This window comes from Lepus europaeus, chromosome 17 (assembly GCF_033115175.1).
Source record: "Lepus europaeus isolate LE1 chromosome 17, mLepTim1.pri, whole genome shotgun sequence".
Taxonomy (NCBI): Eukaryota; Metazoa; Chordata; class Mammalia; order Lagomorpha; family Leporidae; genus Lepus; species Lepus europaeus.
Window position 1 is genome coordinate 68172131 of NC_084843.1, and position 21377 is coordinate 68193507.

A 21377-nucleotide genomic window follows, 5' to 3' on the forward strand; every position below is an offset into this window, starting at 1 on the left:
AGGGGTAGGGCTGAGGAGGCTGCCGCCACCGTGGGGAGCCCTGTCCTCCCTCCGGCTTCAGGTGTGTGAGCCGGGCCCTGCACCTCTGCTGGGCCCCCGAAGGTGCAGAGTCATAAGGCCCGGGCCACTGAAGAAACAGATTGTTTGCAACGTCTGGCCCCGGCCAGGCACCTGACGCCCCCTCCCTGCTCCCCTCCTCCCCCCAGGCCCCTCATCTGCCCACTCTGCTCTTCACACCAACCCCCAACCCGCTCGCTCCCAGCCTCTCTGAGGACCTTGGGTCCTGTGCCTCAGTTTCCTCCCTGTAAAATGAGGGGAACAACATGGCTGCCCTCATGGGGTGGCTGAAGGGAGGACAGGCAGGACGACTTGCAGAAGTGCCGGGGAGCCCGACCCAGCACACGGCTGTAGCACACCCAGGGCTCCGGAGGGGGCCAAGCTGGCTGGCCCATGGGCCACTCCCGACGGCTGTGTGGGCTCCCTCCAAACACAGGTGCATGCTCAAATCGGGGCTCCCACCTGGAGACCTAGGAAGGCTCTGCAGCTCTTGGGGACCCACGACTGCTCACTGTGCCCTGGTGGGCACAAGGACACATGTGAAGATTGTGCGGGCTCAGCCAAGGCCCCCGGCGGCCATCACGACCAGGTCCAGCCAGGCTCCCTCTGAAGACTGATGGCTAAGCCTGCCTAACTGAGCTCTCCCTCTGGCAGCCCCCTGACCCTCACCTTCCTGCGGGCTGGCACAGGCCTGGCTCAGGAGGAGCCTTCGGGGAAGGATGTCCCGTGAGAGGCAATGAACCCTTGCAACGGCAGCAGCCAGGCCCCCAACTGCCTCACCCCTGGTGCCCCTCCTCAGCCACACCCAGACCTCGGCCCCCACCTCCCCTCCACCCAGCCCCAGGCCCCACCGCGTCCTCCCTCTCCACCAGGGTCCCGTGGGCTTCCAGTCCTTGCTGCATAGGCGCTGACACGGGGACAATGCATGATCGTTGCACTTGTACAAGGACGCCCCAGCTCCGACCTCCTGCCCAGCCAGCCCTCCATGCCCCAAACCCCGCTGTTCCCTGGGTCCGCCCGCGTGTGCCCGGTGAGCCGTGCTGGGACAGCTGTGGTCACCGTCCTCCCTCGGGCCTGCCGCCCCTCCCCGAGTGCCCCTGAGAACCCTGCCTCCACTTTCATTCAGAAAGCAGAAGCCTTGGACGTGAGGCTCTTCCTCCTGGCACCATCAGCCCCGTGAGCTCCCCCTGCCTCCCTTCCAGGCTGAGGGACAAGGTGCCCCCTCTCCTGGCCCTTTAGCCCCAGCCTCTGCCTTCTTCCGGACCTTGCAAGGTGCCCCCAGTGGCCTCTCTCACCTCTGAGTTAAGGTCACCCTCTCTGAGTGGCTCTCTCTCTGCGGCCTGCCTTCAGCAGGTCTTCCCTGGGGCGAGTTGTCTCCACCCCCTGCCACGGGCACTGTGCCCGGTGCCCAGCAGCCGCCCTGTCCCCACGTGTCCCCTGCATGAATAAACAAACAAAATGCACTCCTTGTGCAGCATCCTGCTGTCCTGACACCCCGTTCCTGTTCCTCCCTTCTCAGGACCACAATGGTGCCCTGTTAGCGCCCCCTTCCATTCTTGGGGAAACGGACTCCCTCTCTTCACCCTGTCTCAGAGGAGACAAGGAAAGACCACACTGGTCTCACCCTCCTTGCGAGGAGTGACCGGAGGCCCAAGAAGGGGACAGGTGGCCCTCGGGGGCTCTTCCTGGGAGTGCGGCCCCGCTCACCTGCTTGTGCGGGTACACGTTGATGTGGCACTTGATGCACTCCTGCCCCATGTTGGCCCACGAGTTGCCGCTCATCCATTTTCTCTTGCACTTGGGGCACTTGTACTCGCCGAAGCAGCGCTTTTTGCCCTGGTACGGCGTCAGCCCCTCGCCTTTGGGGCGTGCCTGCAGAGCAAACACGGGGGATGGGGAGGTCAGAGGTCAGGAAGATGCCCGTGTGGGACCCCCATCGTCAGTCTTCCAATCCCTCCTGCCCTTCCCGCAGGCACCTCCTGTCCCCAGTCTGGGGAACACCCAGGCACCCACCACCACCACCACCGAGCACACAGAGAACCCAAGGCTGGGAGCCTCCTGGGGTGCAGAGAAGAGAGGAGGCGGTGGGTGAGGTGCTTTCTTAACGCAGATGCCATACAGGGGCAGCTGGTGGTGGCGTGCACCTGCACACAGGTGCTTGTGGCCATCCCAGGTTGCAGTTTAAAGGCTATTGAAGAAACCACACAGGCACAGTGTCTGCAGGGAAAACGAGCCGCCCCGGTCCCTGGTCCCTGGTCCCTGGTCCCGGCTGCCCTCCCTGGAGGCCGCCTTCCATTCCCTTAAGCCACCCTGAGGGTGACTTTGCCTTCACAAACACATACAGCACATGCATGTGCGCACACAGGACTTCTCTTCTCACATGCAGAGGGACACAGGTTGTACATCTGGTCTGTCTTCCTTGGCGTTCCCTCACCCGGTACAAGTCGACCTAGCGTACTCTGTTTCAGAACCCAGTCCACCACACAAGCTCAGGTGCATCCCCACTGCGTCACTATTTCACAACATCTAGTAGTTTTCATTCTTCTGTTATCCTAGACAATACTACAATGAATAATCTTGTGTATCTTGCCCATAGGAGGATATAATAATAGTTACTCCTTATCAACCTGCTACACTCACCCCTCCCAGCCCTAGGAAGCCACTAGTGTACTGTCTACAGCCTTCTTGCTCTAGACATAAGTGAAACAGACCATGTGTTTCCTTTTGTGTCCAATTTCTTTCACTTACAAGGGCGGCTTTCAAAGTTGCCAAATAATAGCTCACTGCAGAAATGTGCCACGGTGGTTGTACCCATTTGTCAGACTGGGTAAATATGTTTGGGTTGTTTCTCACTTGGGGCTGCAGGGTATTTTTAAAAGTTGGGCTAGTTACAGCAGTACTTGAAAATGGGAGAGTTCCCAGAGACATGAGGACACTGGTCTAGAATTCTTGCTGGCTGGGGTTGAGGAGTGGCTGTCCCCTCTGTGCTGGCCAACTGCTCTCTGCATTTATCTTACTAAGTGGCCCTCGCAGGCTCAACACAAGCTGTACATCGAGATGATTCAAAGTCTGGTCCACAGGGCCGGAGTCACCTGCTAGAAACGTGGACTCTTAAGCCCTGCCTGGTGCTGAATCAGAATCTGCATTTGCACATGAGACCTAGGGAACTCATAGGTCATTAAGTTTCAGAAGCCCTGGGCTGTGTGATGTCCCGTTTCCATGGTAACATCTTCCCAGGCGAGCACCCATTTATGAAGTACAGCCATCTCGTGGTATCCATGGGAGATGGTTCTTGGAGCCTCGTGGATATGAAAATCCACAGGCGCTCAAAATAGACAACGGCACAGTATTTGCATGTAACTTCTGCAAATCCTCCCGAACGCTTTGAATCACCCCTAGATTATTTATACTACCTCATTCAGCGCAAGTGCTACATAAATACTGGTCACCTTGCATTGTTTAAGGAATAATGACAAGAGACACAGTCCGAACATGTTCATTACAGGTGCAATTTCTGTACTGAATTCGCCCCTGGTTGGTGGAGTCTGCAGATGTGGGGTGAACGGGTACAGAGGGCTGGATGTGGGCACAGTGGTTAGGATCCCAGACTCGGTTCTGAAATCCCAGCCCTGTGATCTTGGGCAGGTTACTTCAACAGGGACGATGAAGGTAACCACCAGGTAAGGTTGTCCAGGGGCTTAACCCGCGAGGCCTGCACCCAGGAGGAGAGCCGGGGGCACCAGGGGCACCGTCCCTGCTGACCGCTATGGAGCTGTCCAGCACCACACACAGGAACGATTCCCCTTTGGGAATCGGGGTCTCACTTCCCCAGGAGCCCTTGCCACGACTTGGTGACGGCTTACTAGAGTTTCAGGTGCTGAGTGCACAAATCTGAACTCAGACGGTGACAACAGCACTGCCCCGATCTTCTCCTGTACGTTCCGGGCAGGCTCAGGGCTCAGTCACCCAAGGGATCCAGTTATGGGAGGGGAGCACTCAGGGAATAATCAGATGGTAGTACAGGGGTCACATGGTGCCCCTGGGGTCACAGGGAGCTCTGTCGGTCTCAAGTTAGTGGGGGTCCTCTGACCCCTCCTGTGCCTCCTTCTCTTCCACTTGGTGCCTCAGTTTCCCTACTCTTGCCATTCTGAAAGCAAGCTCCAGATGGGCTCATTCTCCCACATCCCTGCTCTGAGAGGCCTCAACCCTGCTACAAGGGGGTGAAGGCACAAGGGTAGGGGTGGGGCACCTCCCTGGGGTAGGATCTGGTACTCTGGGGACTGTCACCAGCCAGGCCCAAGCTGAGGTCTGGTTCTGCGGGCCTCCTGGCTCAGAGAGCTGATGAGACCTGGTGTCTGAGCTCACATAGCCAGGCCAAAGGGCAGGGGTCAAAGTGTCATAGGGAGGGGTCAAGTCACCCCAGGAAACAGAGTGAAGTGGGGGCTCTGGGGCAGGACTGGAGACAGACTCTGCAAATTGCATTTCCAGAAAGCCTTGGCTTCAGCCACGAACAGGAAGGAAACCCATGCAGAAAAAAGGAGACAGTGGACCAAAGGGAGGATGAAGGAGGAGAGCAAGGGCTGGGGCAGGAAGCGTGGCCACGTGCGTAATGAGAGCAGCTGCAGCCCTGGAGCTGCCGGCCAGGGCCCGAGGATGGGGCGCCTGGCCTCCGGCACCTGCTGGTGGCCTCCACATGCCAGCCCCACAGTGGCTGTCTGGCCAGGCACCACACACCGGGAAGGCTGGCCTCTGACACCCCACCGTGTGGGAGGTGACTCCATCACATCCTGGCTCTGCCTGTGACGACCTGGGGGGCTTGGGAAGTCGCTCAGCATTTCTGTACCTTGCTGATGTCACAGGGCTGCCAGCCGCGGCTGCTGGGCGGCCGTGATGCACTCGTGTGTGTGTGTGTAGATCCTGGCTCGGGGTCTCCCACAGAGCCAGTGTTCAGCGACCAGCAATGCCTTCCCAGGGCCTGTCCAGGGAGAGGGAGTGGAGGGGACCAGGGTGACACAGAGACTCGGGCTGGGACCAACAGGCCCGTGGTGTAAGAGGAAGATTCCAGAGATAGGAGGGAGGCCTGTGCGGGGCAGGGGGGGTGCTCCTATCCCTGGATTGGGAAGGTGACAAAGGATGGAACAGCATCAGCTGCCATCATTTCCTGAGATTCTCACAGAAAGACCTGGGCGGGGAGGGGGGAGGCCACAGAAGCTCTGAAGATACTGCTGGCGGGAGACAAGGGAAGACGAGAAGGGGCATCTCTGTGCTGGCTTCGTGCTCACGGCTCCATGGTCCCCATTCTAGTCGCTCCAGCACCCTGTGTACTAGGGGATGGCAGCAACCCATTTAAGAGATGGCGAAACTGAGGCACAGGGAAGGGGCAGGACCTGCCAAAGAGCTTGCACATGTGAGGCACAAGAGATGAGGCCCAGGAGGCTCTTCCTCAAGGACACACTGGGCTCACCCTTCCCTCTCTCACCCCCAAGCGTGTCTGCTTCATGAAACCACGGCCAGCACTTGAAAAGACAGAACCACCCGCCCCCACTCCCGAACACCCCCACACTGCTCCAGCAGGAATTTTATGAGAGAATTCCTAAGCCCTCCTGCTCAGCCCAGCCCAGGGGCAGGCACTGGCTGGGCTCCCCTGCGGGTCAGGGGCAAACAGGCAGGGGATGGAGGGGCGACTGGCCAGTGGGCAGCTCGCAGCCACTCTCTGGAAGGGCTCAGGGCCTTTGCTTACAGAGGAGGGCAGCGCTGACGAGAGCAGGGATTCCCACCAGGACACAGGCGTCTGCCTCCTCCCAGCGAGGCTTAGTGTCTTTTCATAAACTTGAGCACGGAACAGGCGGTAATAGCCGAGGGCTCCGCGGGGGCCGCCGCCCGCCCGGGCTGGGAAGGCTGCCAGGCCCCAGCAGGCTCGCCTCCCCCCTGCCCCTGCCACGTACCCCTCCAGGGAACCACTTCTGCCAGCAGCCGAGGCACAGCTCCCTGGGGCTCGGGAACCACCCCTGGCAGCACAGACAGGCCCCCTGGGGACACAGTGAATCAGGGACAGAGCTGGGGCAGGGTCAGGTCCTCTGACCCCCCCAGAGGGGCTAGAAGCACCTTAGGAAGGGGGCCTGGGAAGGAGAAGGTTGGCTGGGGGTGGTGGTGGGAGTGGGGAGGGAGACCCAAGCTGAGGAGAGGAGGGGAGGAGCTGTCCAGACAAGAGCCTGATTGGGGAGGGGGGCTCAGGCTGCTGACTCCATCTGGACCCTGCTTCCCACTGGTCCCTAAGCTCTCTCTAGGAGGGCTTGGAGGTGGTGAGCTCCCCGTCACTGGAGGCATGGAAGGCAGGGTGAACGATGATCAGGGAGGCTGCCGAGGGGACCTTTGCCTTGGCCGGACGGTTGCACTTGGTGACCGTGGGCGCCCTTCCAATCCTTGCAGCTGGTTTGGGAGGGGCTGCTGGGGTGGGGGCTACACAGGCGTGTCTCCCTGCTGTATTTCCACAGGACGACTGGACACAGCACTCCCAGACTTCAGAAACGTCCACCCCTCCCGGTGGGTGACTGTCCTCAGAGACCTGACCCCTGCAGGGTTTGAAGCGTTCATACACCATAGCATGTTTTAGGACAGCAGCGACCCAGGAGCAGCCGAGGGTTTAGCAGCAATGCCCTCAATCCCTATGCTACGCCCACTGGAGGAAAGACGATGCAACCATCACAACAGTGATGGTGATCTGTGTTAAACATTTGGGAAAACATTTCGGGGGTGGGGGGAGCAGGACAAGTGACCCAAGATGGCCCATGCCAGCACCTGTGAAAGGGAGAAACCAGCCAGGAGGGTTCAGGGGTTGCCTCTGGGAGACGGAGCAGCTGTCGATTTTGTTCTATGTCTTATGTTCTGTCCTAATTGATGGGCTGTTTTTAAACAGGAGGTATGGGGGCTGGCGCTCTGGCACTGACATTCCATATGAGCACCAGTTTGAGTCCTGGCTGCTCCACTTCCAATCCAGCTCCCTGCTAATGCGCCTGGGAAAGCAGCGGAGGATGGGCCAAGTACCTGGGCCCCTGCTAACCACATGGGTGACCTGATAGAGTTTACACTCCAGGCTTCGCCTGGCCCAGTCCTGGCCATTGCAGCCAAATGGGAAGTGTACGAGTGTATGCAAGATCTCTGTCTCTCTCTCTGTCTCTGGAACTCTGCCTTTCAAATAAAGAGGAGGTATGGCTTGGATAAAGAGGATAGTTACCTGCCAACTTCCTGGCCTGCAGGCCCCTCTTGCCCACTAGGGGGTGCCCTGTGCTTTCCCAAGAAGGTGAGAACTTGCGTGAGGAGAGTGGATCTGTCTACACTTGCCTCCCCTTTGCCCCTGCAGGTGTAGACACTGGAGCAGGGTGGGGGCTCAGGCTGGCCCCTGGCTGCTGACTGTGCTACACCATGTTCATGTCCATTGAGCTTCCCTGCCCCAACCACAGAATTCACTCCTCACCGCCCCCATTGCATCTTCTCCAAGTTTAAGGGACCAGGAGTTCCTGCTGCAGAGATGACCTTGTCTTTGGTAGCATCAGAGGGACAATGGGCCCAGGAGGGTGGGCTGCAGAGGGCTGTGGCTGAGCTCTTCCTACACGTCCAGGCCGGATTCTGCCCCAGTGTGCACGGCCTCCGCTCTCCAAATAGTTCCAGCAGTGGGCCTGGACAGTGCCCAGCCCCAGCTGCCGGCTTCCCCTAGATTGTTTGCTCCTTCCACCTCCCCAGGAGAGCAGGCCAGTGCCCTGCTGAGCTCTGGGCTACAGAAGTAGCCAGCACTCAAGCTTTAAGTCTAGACCTCGCGACAGCCTTCGGAGCTGAGTGTGAGTAGTCCCATATTCCAGATGAGAACGCTGAGGCAGGAAACAGTTCTGTAGCGTGCCCAGGGCTACACTGCCAGGAAATGGGAGGTCTGACTCAGACCACTTTCTCAACCGCTGTGCCCGGTGCCAGGATTGCAGGAAGCAGAGCACCTGCCGAACTGGGGAGGTGAGAGGTAGGAACGGGCTGCTGCTCTCCCGGGGCCCAGCATTCTGGAGAACCCCCTTACCTTTCTGGGCCTCCATTTCCCTGTGTTCAGAATGGGGGTGGGACTGACTGTGGTCAGCGTGAGCTTCCCCTGGGCCATGGAGGGCGAGCAAGCCCCTCTGTGCACCAGGCTGAGAGGCTCTGGCTGGAGCTGGGAGGAACAGAGGCGAGACACAGAGGAGGGCCCAGTGTGCGGGCCCCAGTGCTGCCTCTCTCTGCGTGCTCCTGCAGCCTCGGGTCTCCCCTCCCAGAGAGGCTTTGGCAAAGAAGCTGAGACAGAGAGGTGGCGCGGCCTGCCCCCTGCTCCTGGGCCATCAGAGGAGGTGTGGCCCCTCCCCCAGCACAGACAGCCCTGCTCTCCCTGCGGCCTCTCCAAGCCTTGAACCTCATCTGCTGACTCCAAAGCAAGCCGCAGCCTCTCGGTGAAACAATGGTGGGAAAATTAGAAAAAAACGAGCCTGCCCTGGGAATGCGACCTCACCTCTGACCCCTGACCCCAGGGGACATCTCAGTGTTCACGTATTCAGCTAACAGTCTTGAACACACCCTCTGCTCCAGGCTCTGTGGAAAACTCCAGGAATATGGAAATAAATGAGACAGATGACAAATGACCTGCCTTCAGGGGATTCACAGTCCGGGGCCTTGAAGGGGGTCAGCCCTGGACCTCTTCCCCAGTCATGGCCCACGCAACCACAGACGCCCCTGGCCAGGTGCTCCCAGGCTCAAGTCTAAGTGAGACTCGCACCTGAGAAAACACGCGGCCTCGCATCCTTGGGCAGAGGCCACATGGGCGCCCCGAGCGACAGGCCCCGGGGCCAGAGCGTGTCCTGAGGGGTGACCTAGAATCCGTGAAACCGGAACTCAGATGAGGACATTGAGTCTGGGGACCAGGACAGGGAGCTGGCCCGAAGTCGCAGAATTAGCGACAGGGCCAGAACCAGGGTCAGGTGGGCTAGGTGCCAAAATCCATGCTCCTCTTTCCCCGCAGGTGGGAGGGTCGCCTGCCTCTGTGGCCTGGTCCAGGCAGCTACAGGCCACAGAGGCCCCGGCGGAGGAAGCGGTGGGCACAGGAAGCGGTGGGCACAGGACAGGTGGGTTAGGCCGCCTGGCCCATGGGATGCTGGGAGGGAGAGAGTGCCTCAACGGCCTCCTCGCCCCAGGCCCCCTCCCTTGCTGCAGGCCATCAGGGACCTAGCAGGCCCGGCTCCCCCCCCCCCCCCACAGGCACCCCTCCCACCCCCAAGCCACCGCAAAAATGCCATCCTGGTTCCACAACACTAGAGTTTGTCACAGGGCAGGGAACAATGAGCGCTTTCACAGGGACAGGAAAAGGCCTCAGGAAAACTCTGGGGAGGGGGCACGGGTGGGGGTAGGGGGGCAGGGAAGGGAAGGGGCTGAGATAGAGAGGAGAGAGCAAAGAGACGAGGGAGGAGGCCCAGCGGAGGCCAGCGCAGACACAAGGGGCCAGCAGGGAGCAGACGCGGGAAAAGACACCGAAAAGCAAAGCGGAAACATAGACAGGATGGACGGAGCCCAGCTGGGCAGAGACCTGGGCAGCGTGGAGACTCCCTGCCAAGCACCCCCCCCCCACTCCCTGTCTCCGAGCACCCCGGGGCGGGCGGGCTGAGGAATTCCAAGCAGAAGGTTTTGGAAAGCGAGGCCTCTGATCACATGAGCAGCCACTCCCTGAGTTATCTGCTTCCTGCCTTCCTCCACGGGCGAACCACAGGCCCAGGGAGGCGGGGAAGGGAAGAGGGGCCAGGCCTGAGGGGTGGAAAACATCCGAATCACAGCCTGCAAGTGGCCCGGGCTTCCTCCTCTCACGTGACGGCCGCAGGGACCCGACCGCCGGGCATCGGGCACTGCGCGGGCGTGGGTGGGACTTTGCTGGAAGTGACTCCCCGGAAACCCACGCGTCCTCTCCGGTGGGTTTCCAGGCCCTTGCGCATCGCTGTCAGGGTCCTGCCGTGCCTCCACTCTCCTGCTACGGCCACAACTCCAGCTCCGGCAGGCAGTCTCCCCAAGCCCTCTCCCGGCCACTCAGGCCTGGGGCCCCATCTCCCTGAGACCCACGAAGCCCCTGTGGACCTCCTAACCTAGCTGCCACTTGTCCTTTCCACAAAGTGTACACCAACATTTTTAAAAGTCACCTCCTGCCAGTGACCCCTCCCTCCCCAGCCCACGCTTTCACTCTTGGGGTATCCTGTGCCTCAAACACCGCTCTGGCCAGTGACTGCCAGGTGTCCTTTGGGGCGAGCTGGGGAGGCACCTCCTTACCCATCTCTCCCATCCCAGGTCCTCACCCAGGCTAGATGCCCCCTGGAGAAGACCTGGCCCCCCCGACCCCCAACTCCTGGGGGCTTTTGTGGTCTACAGCACTTGCTCTGCCCGAGCTACGTCCAGTGTGCCAGACCTGATATTCCACCCTGAATTGAAACGCTGCTGCCGGCTAACCTGTGTGTGTGTGTGTGTGTGGCCTGTGTGGCTATTTAGGGCCCACCATATGTCTCAAGGCACCAGGCCCAGGCTGGAATCAGCAGCTGGGACTGTGGGGGGTGGGGGATGTCCCCATAAAGGGGCGGTGCCCATGAAGGGTGAGGTGTGAGGCGGAGAGCAGAGGTCAGGGCAGGGCATAGGTCACAGGACAGGAGGGGTGGGGCTGGGCTGATCCTGCTATGAAGCATGTCCGCTCCCAGAAAGCCCCCTGAGGGCCATGCCGACCACTGAGATGGCTGCCCCAGGCAGGCCCCTGGCTCTGCATCTGCAGGCCAACCCTGGCCGGGCCTGGCCAGACGTGACCAGCCCAGCTCTACCTGGCCGCAGGGAGGCTGTGCCCAACGCCCCGGGGCAGGGGTTAAGTGGTGGCAAGGCCTCAGCCTGGAGAGAAAGGCTCGGGTGTTAGGGCCACAGCCCTGGGAGGAGGGGACAGGGAACTCAGCTCAAAATAGCGATGGGGGAAGGGTGTGGAGGGTGGCCGCGTGCCAGAAAAGAAATCCGATCTGCTCTGGCCAGCGAAACGCTGAAGTCAGCAGTTTGGGGCCACTCTGGCAGGAGCCCGGGCCTGGGGCTCCCACGGCTGCCTGGCGCGGGGCTGCAGGCCTGACTTCCAGCTTGGGCTCCGTCCCCACATAAATCACCTTCCCCTCTCTGGGCCTTGATCTCCTCCTGTGGCCGGCCAGGGGTAGAAGGCAAGCAAACTTCCCACCCCTGAGAGCACCCAGCAGGTGAGCCCCGGCGCACAAAGCGCTAAGTGTCTGCTGAGTGCTGGGCTGGCCCGGTGCTGGGCTCATGGCCTCGCTGGGAGCCTCTTTCCAGATGAGGAGAGAGAGGCTCAGAGGGGCGGGGGCACCTGTCCAAAGTCGCAGAGCAAATAAGTGGCAGGCCTTGAACCCTGGTCTTTCTGGCCATCGTCAATTCCCTGGTGACTGGGGGAGGTACCAGGCATAGAAGCCATGTGGTGGTTTTGGGGTCACCTGTGGCAACTGTAAGTGGGCAGGGCAGCGGTTAAGAGGCTCTGTGGCTGGGGCAGTCATTTCTGGCTCTTCCCATGGTTCCATGGGGTCGGCTGGTGGTGGCAATGGGAGACCAGGCCCGGGGGCCAAGCACTCAGCACGAACCTGCCTGTGCTCACACTCTTCCTCTTCCAGACTTCTCCAGGGGGTCCTGGGGAGGAAGCAAACCTGACATTTCCCATCCCCAAAGGCCTGGCTGCAGCTGAGCCTTCCCCACCGTCCCTGTGCCCAGAGCACTCAGCCCAGGCAGCTCTGCAGGAGGCAGGGTGGTGAACTGGCCCCCAGCGGCCGGCTCCCCTCCCTGGGCCCCCGCTGTAAACCCTCGCAGCTTCTGCACCTCTAACCTACATCCCATCCTCCCCGTAACTCCTGTAGGTGAGGAGTCCAAGGCACAGAGACGTTGGGAGATTCACCCAAGGTCACACAGCCAGCAAGCGGTGGAGCTGGGATCCTGGCCCAGGTCTAGCTACCCCACAGCACCTCGTGCCTCTGCAGAGCGTCAGCTGTGACCTTCTCCTTGCCCTGTCTATGGGCAGCCCCACCCGACAAGGATTCTGAGAAAGGAAGAGAGGGGGCAGGTGCCCATCCCGAGGCGGGGGAGCCCAGCTGGTAGTATCCATTCTCATCCCTACCTTTGCACAACCCAGTCCCACTGCCAGACACACCCTACCTCCCGACCAAATCCATACTTCCTGCTGGAAGCTTCCTGGCCTGTCCACCCGCCCTGGGCTCCGTGACGTCCCTCACACTGTGCACCTGTGAGGGAAGCAGTACATTCACCTTGCACCCTATGCACAGGGCTCCCATGCCAGCTAAGCCAGCCAGAGGAGCACTCCCCGTGTGGGAGCAGGATGCAAGCATCGCACTTCTTCAGTGCAGTAACCGTTGGCGGGGAGGCAGGGGGGATGGGGGTCCATTTTCCTCCTCCATTCCCAAGCCACACAATGCAAAGTCTGCACCCGTCTTTCTGATCTCAGTGCTGCAAGCTCTTGATTCTTAGCACAGGCGCTTCCTGGCTCCCACGTGAACTTGCATCAGAACCATGGGGGGGGCGTGGCTAGGACACAGCCTTCTGGCCCCACCCCTGGACTCTGAGTGGGCCCCGGGGGTTTTGTCTCTAGCAAATTCCTGGGGGCTGCTAATGGCCCTGGTCCGGGACCCACTTTGGGAACCACAGCCTTGCATGGTGCAGGCCACAGGCTGGGAAAGTGGAAGTGTCAGAGAGAGCCTGCCTTCTCCACAGGCCCATTCTACAGCCTAGAAAACGGAGGCACAGAAAGGGCGAGTGACTTGCTTAAGCCATACAGGAAGTTAGCTGGAATGCAGCCCAGCATGGCTCACCCCAGGAGCTGGCGGCCTGCGGGACAGCGAGTGCACACTTGCTGTTACAAGCAGCCTGGGGTGGGGAGGAAGGGCCACCTCTTTACCAGCAGGACTGGCGATGGAGCCGGTGGTGGCGGCAGTGGGGTGCTAGGGAGGGCTGGCTGGCTCTCCTGGCCCAGGCCCAAACCTGTGACTCCTCAGCATCTGGAAACCATCACGGGGAACAATGATCATGGAGCAGGAGGCCTGGCTGCTCGGGGGCTCCGGCCCCGACTGTCCGGGAGAGTGAAGGGACGCAGGGCCTGCAGGCACCTCCTGCCCCCACCTCCACCACCAATGTTTGCCTTGGCATCGGCACACACAGTTCCCGACGGGCCCAGCTGTCAGGAAAAGTCAGCTCCGAGCTGCAGACGCAAGGGCTGCTGGCCAGGTTGGGTGTCCGGAAGCCTGGACAGAAGCCAGCAGACCCCAGCTCAGCTCCCTGCTCTGCTTGTGAGACCCCTGGCTGGCTCAGGATTGGAGCCCAGTGCTCTGGGCCTCAGTTTTCCAACAGGGAGCTTGGGTAGCACCCTGGCCAGGCGGGCTGTTCGACACACACTGGCACGTATCTGACCAGCTTGGAACCCCGGCCCAGGTTGCCCCCAGGGGTTCTGCTGTCCTCTACAGGCCACAAAGTGGGGAAGGTCCAACCAGCAGTCACCATGTGCATCTACCTAACCTGCCACAGGGTCCTCCATGCATGCCTCCCACACATGGTGGGTCCCCATTATATATGAGGCACTGGAGTGGGTGCCAAGACAGGTGTAACCCCAGCAAGACGAGAGCTGTGGTGAGCGCCATGCATGCCAGGGCAGAGGCAAATGGGGGTTCCTTCTTCAGAAGCCACAGGGCAGCTCTGTCCAGAGCAGTCTAGTCCCCCCGCAATCTCAGGTGTTGTACAAGTTAAAGTGCTCAAAGGCGGGCATCTCTTATCTTCCTCCTGACCACCCCAACACAACGCCACCAACTCGTTCCCCTAACCTGGGAGCAGTTCCTTCCCTGTCTGGGTCTCAGCGGCTCCATCTGTCAACAGGAGGATGGGGCAGAACCTGGAAAGGCAAACCCTTCCATTGCTTGCTGCCACAGCACTGTGTTGAGAAGGATTCTGCATCTCCATCTGAGCTTGGCAGGCCACAGTGATGTGATCTGAGTGATGCCTGCCTCACCATGGCTGTGGGCTGGGGGTGGGCAGGCAGGCATACTCTGTGTGGCACTCCTAGCCCAGGCACTCCCTCGAGACCCTTCTGGTGCAAATTTCCCACCAGTAGGCAGCACACAGGATTGAGAGGCAGACAGAGTTCGAGTCCTGGCATAAGGCCTGGCCAGGGCTTCCTCCCACCTCTGGACTGACGGTAGATGCCAGTTCTTGCCCCGTGTGTCACAGCTGCTTCCAAATTATGCCGCTGGGGGAAGTGTTTGGCACAGCAGGTTAACTGGCCGTTTGGGATGCCTGTTTGGTTTAAGACCTGGCTCCTCTGCTTCCAACCCAGCTTCCTGTAATGCATGTCCTAGGAGACAGCAGATGAGCGTTCAAGTATGTAAGCCCCTACCACCCACGTGGGAGACCCAAAAGAAACGCAGGACCCCGGATTCACCCTGGCTCAGCCCCAGGTGTGGCAGGCATTGGATGGGTGAACCATCAGATGGAAGATCTCTGTCTCTCTCTCTACCCTTCACAAAAATAAATGCACTAATTTTGTTTTTAAATGGCCACGGGGGCAGGTGTTCGGCACAGTGAAGACACTGCTCGGGACACCTGCATCCCATATCGCAGTGCCTGGGTTTGAGTCCTGGCTCTGCTTGGGATTCCAGCTTCCTGCTGAGGCACACCTTGGGAGGCGGCCGGTGATGGCTCAAGCACTTGGGTCCCTGCCACTCACATGGAAGACCTAGATAGAACGCCAGGATCCTGGCTTCAGCTTGGCCCAGCCCTGGCTATCGTAGGCATTAGTGGGTGGAGTGGACCCGTGGATGGAAGATCTCTCTCTGCCTGTCTCTCTGATCTTTCAAATAAAGCAAAACCAAACAAATAAAAATTAAAAAGCCCTGGCCCTGGCTGCAGAAGCTCCTCAGAACCGTGACTTCCTCCAGGAAGACTTCCCTATCGGCACTCCCTGCCACGTCTCCCCTGCACCCCACAAGCCCCCAGTACTTTGTGCATCTCGGCCGGAAGCACTCAGGACACACTTCTTGGTCTGCATATCTGTGTCTCCTTCCCAGCCTTCTCTGGAGGAGGCGTGCATGGCTCCTCTCTGATTCCCTGGGCCCGGCAGGGCAGGGCCAAGTGCCACGTGGACACAGCTGTCAGCCTGAGATGGGAGCTGGGGGAGAAGGCCAGCGGGGGTCCCTGGAAGGGGGAGGCCCACGGCCTGGCCACTTCCTGGACAGCCATGGCGCTGATGTTCCTGCTCCTCAGAGCGGCTATTGTCCCCAGCCGTCCAGAGAGTGGGCTCAATGGGGCCTCTGTCCCTTCCTGCACAGGCCGGCCTGGCTTGGTGGCGTCTCACCCAGGCAGCTGGGAGACGAGGGCCGAGACTTCCTGTCCCCGCTCTGAGTGTTTAGAGGGGCAGCTGGAGGAGGGGCTTAAGACAAGCACCCATCTGTGTCCCCCAGAGAAGAGCTGCCCAGCTGGGGGAGGAGGTGGGAGAAGGGAGCGCAGGCTGGGGATGCGCTTGGCGCTGTGTCTCGGCCCCTGCTCCATCGCAGCCCGAGCTGTCATGCCAACCACAGCCTTGCCTCACCTCAGGCCTCCGCACCTGCTCTTCCCTCTGCCAGGAGAACCCTCCTCCACATCTCCACAGCGCTTGCTCCCTGAGCGTTGCTGTCTATTCGAGCCATCACATCCTCAACAACACTACTGACCGCGACCTAACACCTAGGTGTATCCGTGAGTGTCTCTGACTGTCCCTCCCCAAGAATGTCGCCTGCATTTTTTCCTGGTCTTCCTTATTCCTCGTGGATGGTCCTGGTGCCCGGCACATGGCGGGTGCTCAGTAACTATGCGACAAGTGAACAGATCCAGGAACACGCCTGAAGCTTGATCTACACACCAGGGGATGTTTGGCGAGCATGTGACCAGGGTGGCTGCGTGGAGGTCACAGGAAGTGCAGAAAGAGAAGAAGTGAAAGTGGACAGGGTTCCCAGTGGATGGAGCGCTTTGTAGCAGGGAGATGGAGGAGTTAAGGCTTGGGGCAGCAGAGCCCTGGAGTCCAGGGGTGGATTTCAGCTCAGGACTAACGGGGAGCCAGGGAAAGACTGACAGTTGGGAGTGGCATGGCCTGTCCTGCCTTCTCAAGTCTCTTTGGCTGACAAGGAGAACGGATAATGGGAGGGAGGAATGGATCATGTGAGGGTATCAGCCAGGGACTGCGGACGCACCAGTGGGGAGAGGTGATGGTGGTGTGGCTGGGGGAGGGGCAACACAGAGGAGACAGCTGAGGGAGTCCAGGGACAGACAGGAAGCATAGTCAATGGGACTTGGGCTAGCCTTGGGGGAGGAAGAGTTAGGGCTAAAGATGCCAGGCCTCCACCCTTCTGCATGGCTGGGGTGCCAGGCATGCATCCCCTTCTGGCCAGTGACAGCCCTGGTCTGGTTGGGGATGGGGAGGGGGTGCCCATGTCATGTGCCAGCAATGATGGATGGAAGGAGGACTGGCTATCACAGGGCAGCAGGCAACAGTGATGGATGGGACAGCCTCGTGATGACCACCTGCCCGGCTCCTGCCTGGCGCCTGCTCTTAGGAATCGCCTATAAACCTGTCACCTGAGCCTGTGCAAGGTGCCCTGAGGACAGGGCCACTCCAAAGCTCACACACACACACACACACACTCCCCTATGGGGGAGCAAACAGGCTCAAAGCAGGCAGGGCCGAACTAGCAACAGGCAGATCACATGAAGACAGCCACCGAGGCGGGCACAGGACTTCTCTCTCTGTTTCAAGTTGCCTTCCAAGCCCCCACACGGAGGAAGTACCAAGACAGAGGAACTGATGGAAGAGGTGTTGAGTCTATAGTGGAAGAAAACCCAGGAAGGAGAGGATGAAGCTGGGCGCTGGAGGGGAAGGCAGCCCAGGCCCTGCCATGGTGCAGCCTGCAGAGTGTGCACACAGAGCATGCACACAGCACGCACGCTGCTTACACACTGTGCACGGGACTTGTGCTGTCTCACTTCACCTCCCACTGCCCCCCTGCAGGAGAGGGGCAGGCCAAGGCCAGCGGTGGCTGCAGCATACTGCACAGCTCGCACACAGCAGGACAGAGTGCTGGCCACCTAAACCCAAGTGCAGTGCTAGGGCACACATGAGGATGGAGGAGGGGTCAGGTAACTTCCAGACAGCATTCCCAGCCCGCCATGGAGCCACCATGCTCTGCCCTGAGACCCTGCTGTGCCCTCCGAGATGGTTTCTCAACTCTGGAAACCTGCTGAGCGGTGCCACGGCACACACCTGCTTCTCCAGAGAACTGGTGCCCGTGGGCTTGCATGGCACCATCTCTCCTGCACCTGCCTCACATCCAGCTGCCCAGGAGGCCGGGAGTTCAGGCGTGGAAGAAGCCTGCTGAGTGGTTTTGGCAAATGGAAGCCCTGGTGCAAAGACTCCTGTGCTGTCCACACAGGGGGCACTGCACTGGGCCTGCGTGGGCACAGGTCTACAGCCACACTCATACGCATACACCTCAGGAGGACTGCCAGCTCCATTGTAAGTCAACTGACAGGGAAACCAGTAGCTGAGAGCAGAACAGTGGCTCCCACTCCGGGGGACTCCAGGATCCCAAGGGAGCTGGTTTTCAGAGTTTCCCATGAGCCTCCCAGGTGCTGAGGGCTTGGTCCCAGCATGCATCAGCACGAGCCTGTGTGTAAGTGCACACAGACTGTGGGAGGCATCCATGCCCGGGCGTGCAGCGCCCTGCTGGGGCTCCATGCACGCACGTGTGGCTGTGCAGAGCTCCACAAGACTCAGCAGGGTGGGGGTGGGCCCAGGACCGGGCAGCCACAGGCAGCTCTGGACTTCCAAAAAGGATTCAAACATGGAAACCTGGTGGAAGGATGGGTGTTTAGCTTTGCAGTTAAGATGCCCACATCCTGCTCTGGGTTGGATCCCCAGCTCAGGTGCTGACTCCAGCCTCCTGCTAATGCAGACCCTGGCGGGCAGCAGGTGTTGGCTAAGATAACTGGGTCCTGGCCACTCCTGTGGAAGACCTGGATTGACTTCCTGGCTCACGGCTTCAGCTGTGCCCAGGCCTAGCAGTTTCATGTATTTGGGAAATGAACCAGCAGATGGGAGACTCTCCTCCATATCTCTCTCTCTCTCTCTCTCTCTCTCTCTCTCTCTCTCTCTCCCCTTCTGCCTCTCACATAAATGAATGCAAATTTTAAAAAGAGAAAGATGGCCAGCGCCGTGGCTTAACAGGCTAATCCTCCGCCTTGCAGCGCCAGCACACCGGGTTCTAGTCCCGGTTGGGGCGCCGGATTCTATCCCGGTTGCCCCTCTTCCAGGCCAGCTCTCTGCTATGGCCCGGGAAGGCAGTGGAGGATGGCCCAAGTCCTTGGGCCCTGCACCTGCATGGGAGACCAGGAGAAGCACCTGGCTCCTGGCTTCGGATCAGCGAGATGCGCCTGCCGCAGCAACCATTGGAGGGTGAACCAACAGCAAAGGAAGACCTTTCTCTCTGTCTCTCTCTCACTATCCACTCTGCCTGTCAAAAAAAAAAAAAAAAAGAGAGAGAGAGAGAGAAAGAAAAGGCAGAGAAACATACCAAAGACACAACTACACTCTTTTCCCTGGCCCTGGGCTGCTCCCAGCCGCATGGGAAGGGAGCCGCCGTCCACCTTGTGGCCCTGCCTTACCCGGCCAAGAGCAAAGTGAAAAGAGCCCTGGCTGTGCTGAGTTTGGATCCCGGCTCTGCTGTTCACTGGCAGGGAGCGCTGGGAGACATTTGTGCACCTGTCTGAGCCTGAGTGTCCCACTGGTCAAGCAGGGATGACAACAGATGTTGAAGCACTCGTGAATGGGAAGTGCTCAGCCTGCAGCCGGAGGCCAGCGAAGTCGGGGCATCATGGCCGCCGCCATCACCCCCCGCACTGCGATGTGAACACCTGCCCACAGCCTCGGGTGTCGAGGTCTTCAGTCTTCTCCACCCCATCGGCACCGCGCGGCGGCAGGTGAAGCCGTCATCCACTTTTGGAAAATCTTTTGGGAGAAATCTCTGATATCCGTAATTTCAGCCTCTGAGTCAATCAGGCAGGCCACGGTTCTGCAGAGCGTAACGAGCGGGCAGGGATGTGGCCTCAGCGCCCCAGCTTTGCCCACAGGCAATCCCAGTAACTGTGAGATATCATCTGCTGGCCCCCACGGGAGAAGGTCGAGAGAAGAAGGGACCTTCTGAGGTCCCAAGGTAGGGGAGTGAACGGTGGGGCCCTCCCTATGTCTGACTTTCCCTAGCCCACCCTCTGCCTCCTGGCCTCCGAGCCTGAGGGCCACATGGCGGGCACCAGTCCTGGGGGAGTGACATGGAAGACAGGTGGTGTGGCAGGCAGGAAACAGCCCGGGGAGCGTCACGTGAGGGTAGGGAGAGCCCTCCCAAGCCTGGTGGCATCGAGAGGCCACAGGATATGAATGTGTGGCCTTGAGTCCCAGGGCTGGTCCCTGTCACCTCAGGGGGACCTGCAGGTTCAGCCATTACAAAGCCAATGGTCTGTGCACAAAGCCAGAACTGGCTGGAGAGGCCCCGCCTGGGAGCCAGGGGCTGTGGGTCGGGATGCCAGGTCCATCAGGCAGGACACCTCCTCCTTCCTGGCCTCAGTGTGCCCTTCTGTGGGACCCGGGGAGAAGGGGGAGGGGAGAAAGAGAAAGTCCGGGGAGGGGCTTCGCATGGCCTCTAGCGGCTGAGCCCAACCTGCCAGTCTGGCTCCATCTTCCACTACTCTGTGGCCAGTGCTAGAGGAAGGGCTTTGTGGGGTCTCTGCCCACTCTGCCCCCCCCCCCCGTCTTCCCCACGAGCGAGCGGGGAGGGGCACACGGCCCAGCTCACACAATCACCACCTTGTCTCCGAGAGACAAAGGCCAGGCCCAGGCCCCCGCGGCCAACTGCCCAGATGGAGCGACAGATCTCAGAGCTGCTGAACTCGGAGTCGTGTAAAATGTGAGCGCCACAGCGGCGTAGATTCCCGGAATCCACAGAACTCGGGATAATAATGTGTTGCAATCACAGGCGAGGAGAATCTTCCTTTCGGAGGAGACTGACAACAGTGCCTCGGAACACGGCCACACGTGGAAGAGTTCCGGGCCCCGCAGTCTGGCTGTGGGATGATCCCAGAACCACAGCGCAGAACATCCAAGCGCTGGAATCCGCCAGTGTGGGAAGCAGGCCCAGCTTCCCAGAATAAAACTCTGAAATCACACGGTCTAAGCAGTCAGACGGGGCAGAAGGGGGGACCCCTGGAATGGTCATTTCTGAGTCTGCTGGGCCCTGTCCCCTTGCATTGCGGGACCCCGCAAGGAGGATCACGGTTTTGTCCACCTGCACCCACCTGAGTACCACACCATGGGCCAGCAGCTTAAAAAACACATGCCCTTGGCCAGGCCTACTCCAGATCCATGGAGTGAACATTTCCAGCAGCAAAGAACCCAACAGAAACACCAGGTGACTCTAATGTGGAGTCCCTGTTGAGAATCACCCACCTGTCCCACCTCTCCTCTGTATTACAGATGTGGAAACAGAGACTACAAGTCACCTGCCCAAGGACACACAGCAGTGGTCCTGGCCGAGTCCTCCAGGCCTCTAATTTCTTCGCCTCTTTGGCTGTAGGGGTGATGTCCACCATCACTGCCTCTGCCTCAGAGGACCCCTGGCCAGGGATAGTCCCAGCAGCCTAGGACTGCCCCAAGGGTCTGCAGGCAGGAGGCTGGCATGAACACGTGGGAGTCCTGCCCAGCTCTGCTGCTTGGCCTGGCGCAGCCTGGCTACCGTGGATGGCGGTGGTAGGGGCCTCCGTGTCCTCTCCCCGGCGTGTTCCTGCTTGGTTAGGAGGTGGCACCTGCGTCTCACCTGAAGCAGCCCAGCAGCAGTCCCAGCCCTCTGGCCTCTGCGTGAGGAGGGCACAGGAAAGCCCCAGCTGTCCCGCGCCCCCAGGGGAGAGCCCCCTACCCCGACCTGCCCCGGCTCAACTCCGGCCTTGCTGACTCTGCAGGAAGCCCCACTCCCAGATAAATGGAGTTGGCTCCGCCAGGGGTGGCCGGAGCGACAGGGGCTGCCCAATTTCAGTTTCACAATGATGCGCTCCTGGACCCGACACAGCCCAGCAGCCCAGGGGTCTGGCTGCCCGGTGGTGTTTCTCCCAAGGAGAGGGAAATGGCCAGAGAAATGCTCCCTTGCAAAGAAGGCCCAAGAGGCAGCCTCCAGGAAAGG

At 60.1% G+C, this 21377-nt stretch overlaps 1 protein-coding gene across 1 annotated transcript in view; it reads right to left on the bottom strand.

The window, feature by feature from the left end:
- The window catches only part of ZCCHC24 (zinc finger CCHC-type containing 24), a 56709-nt gene that overhangs the window by 7869 nt on the left and 27463 nt on the right, over positions 1-21377 (bottom strand). The window contains exon 3 of the mRNA XM_062213965.1: positions 1765-1929. Coding sequence (XP_062069949.1) covers positions 1765-1929 — 165 coding nt within the window. The remainder of the gene's footprint in view (positions 1-1764; positions 1930-21377) is intronic.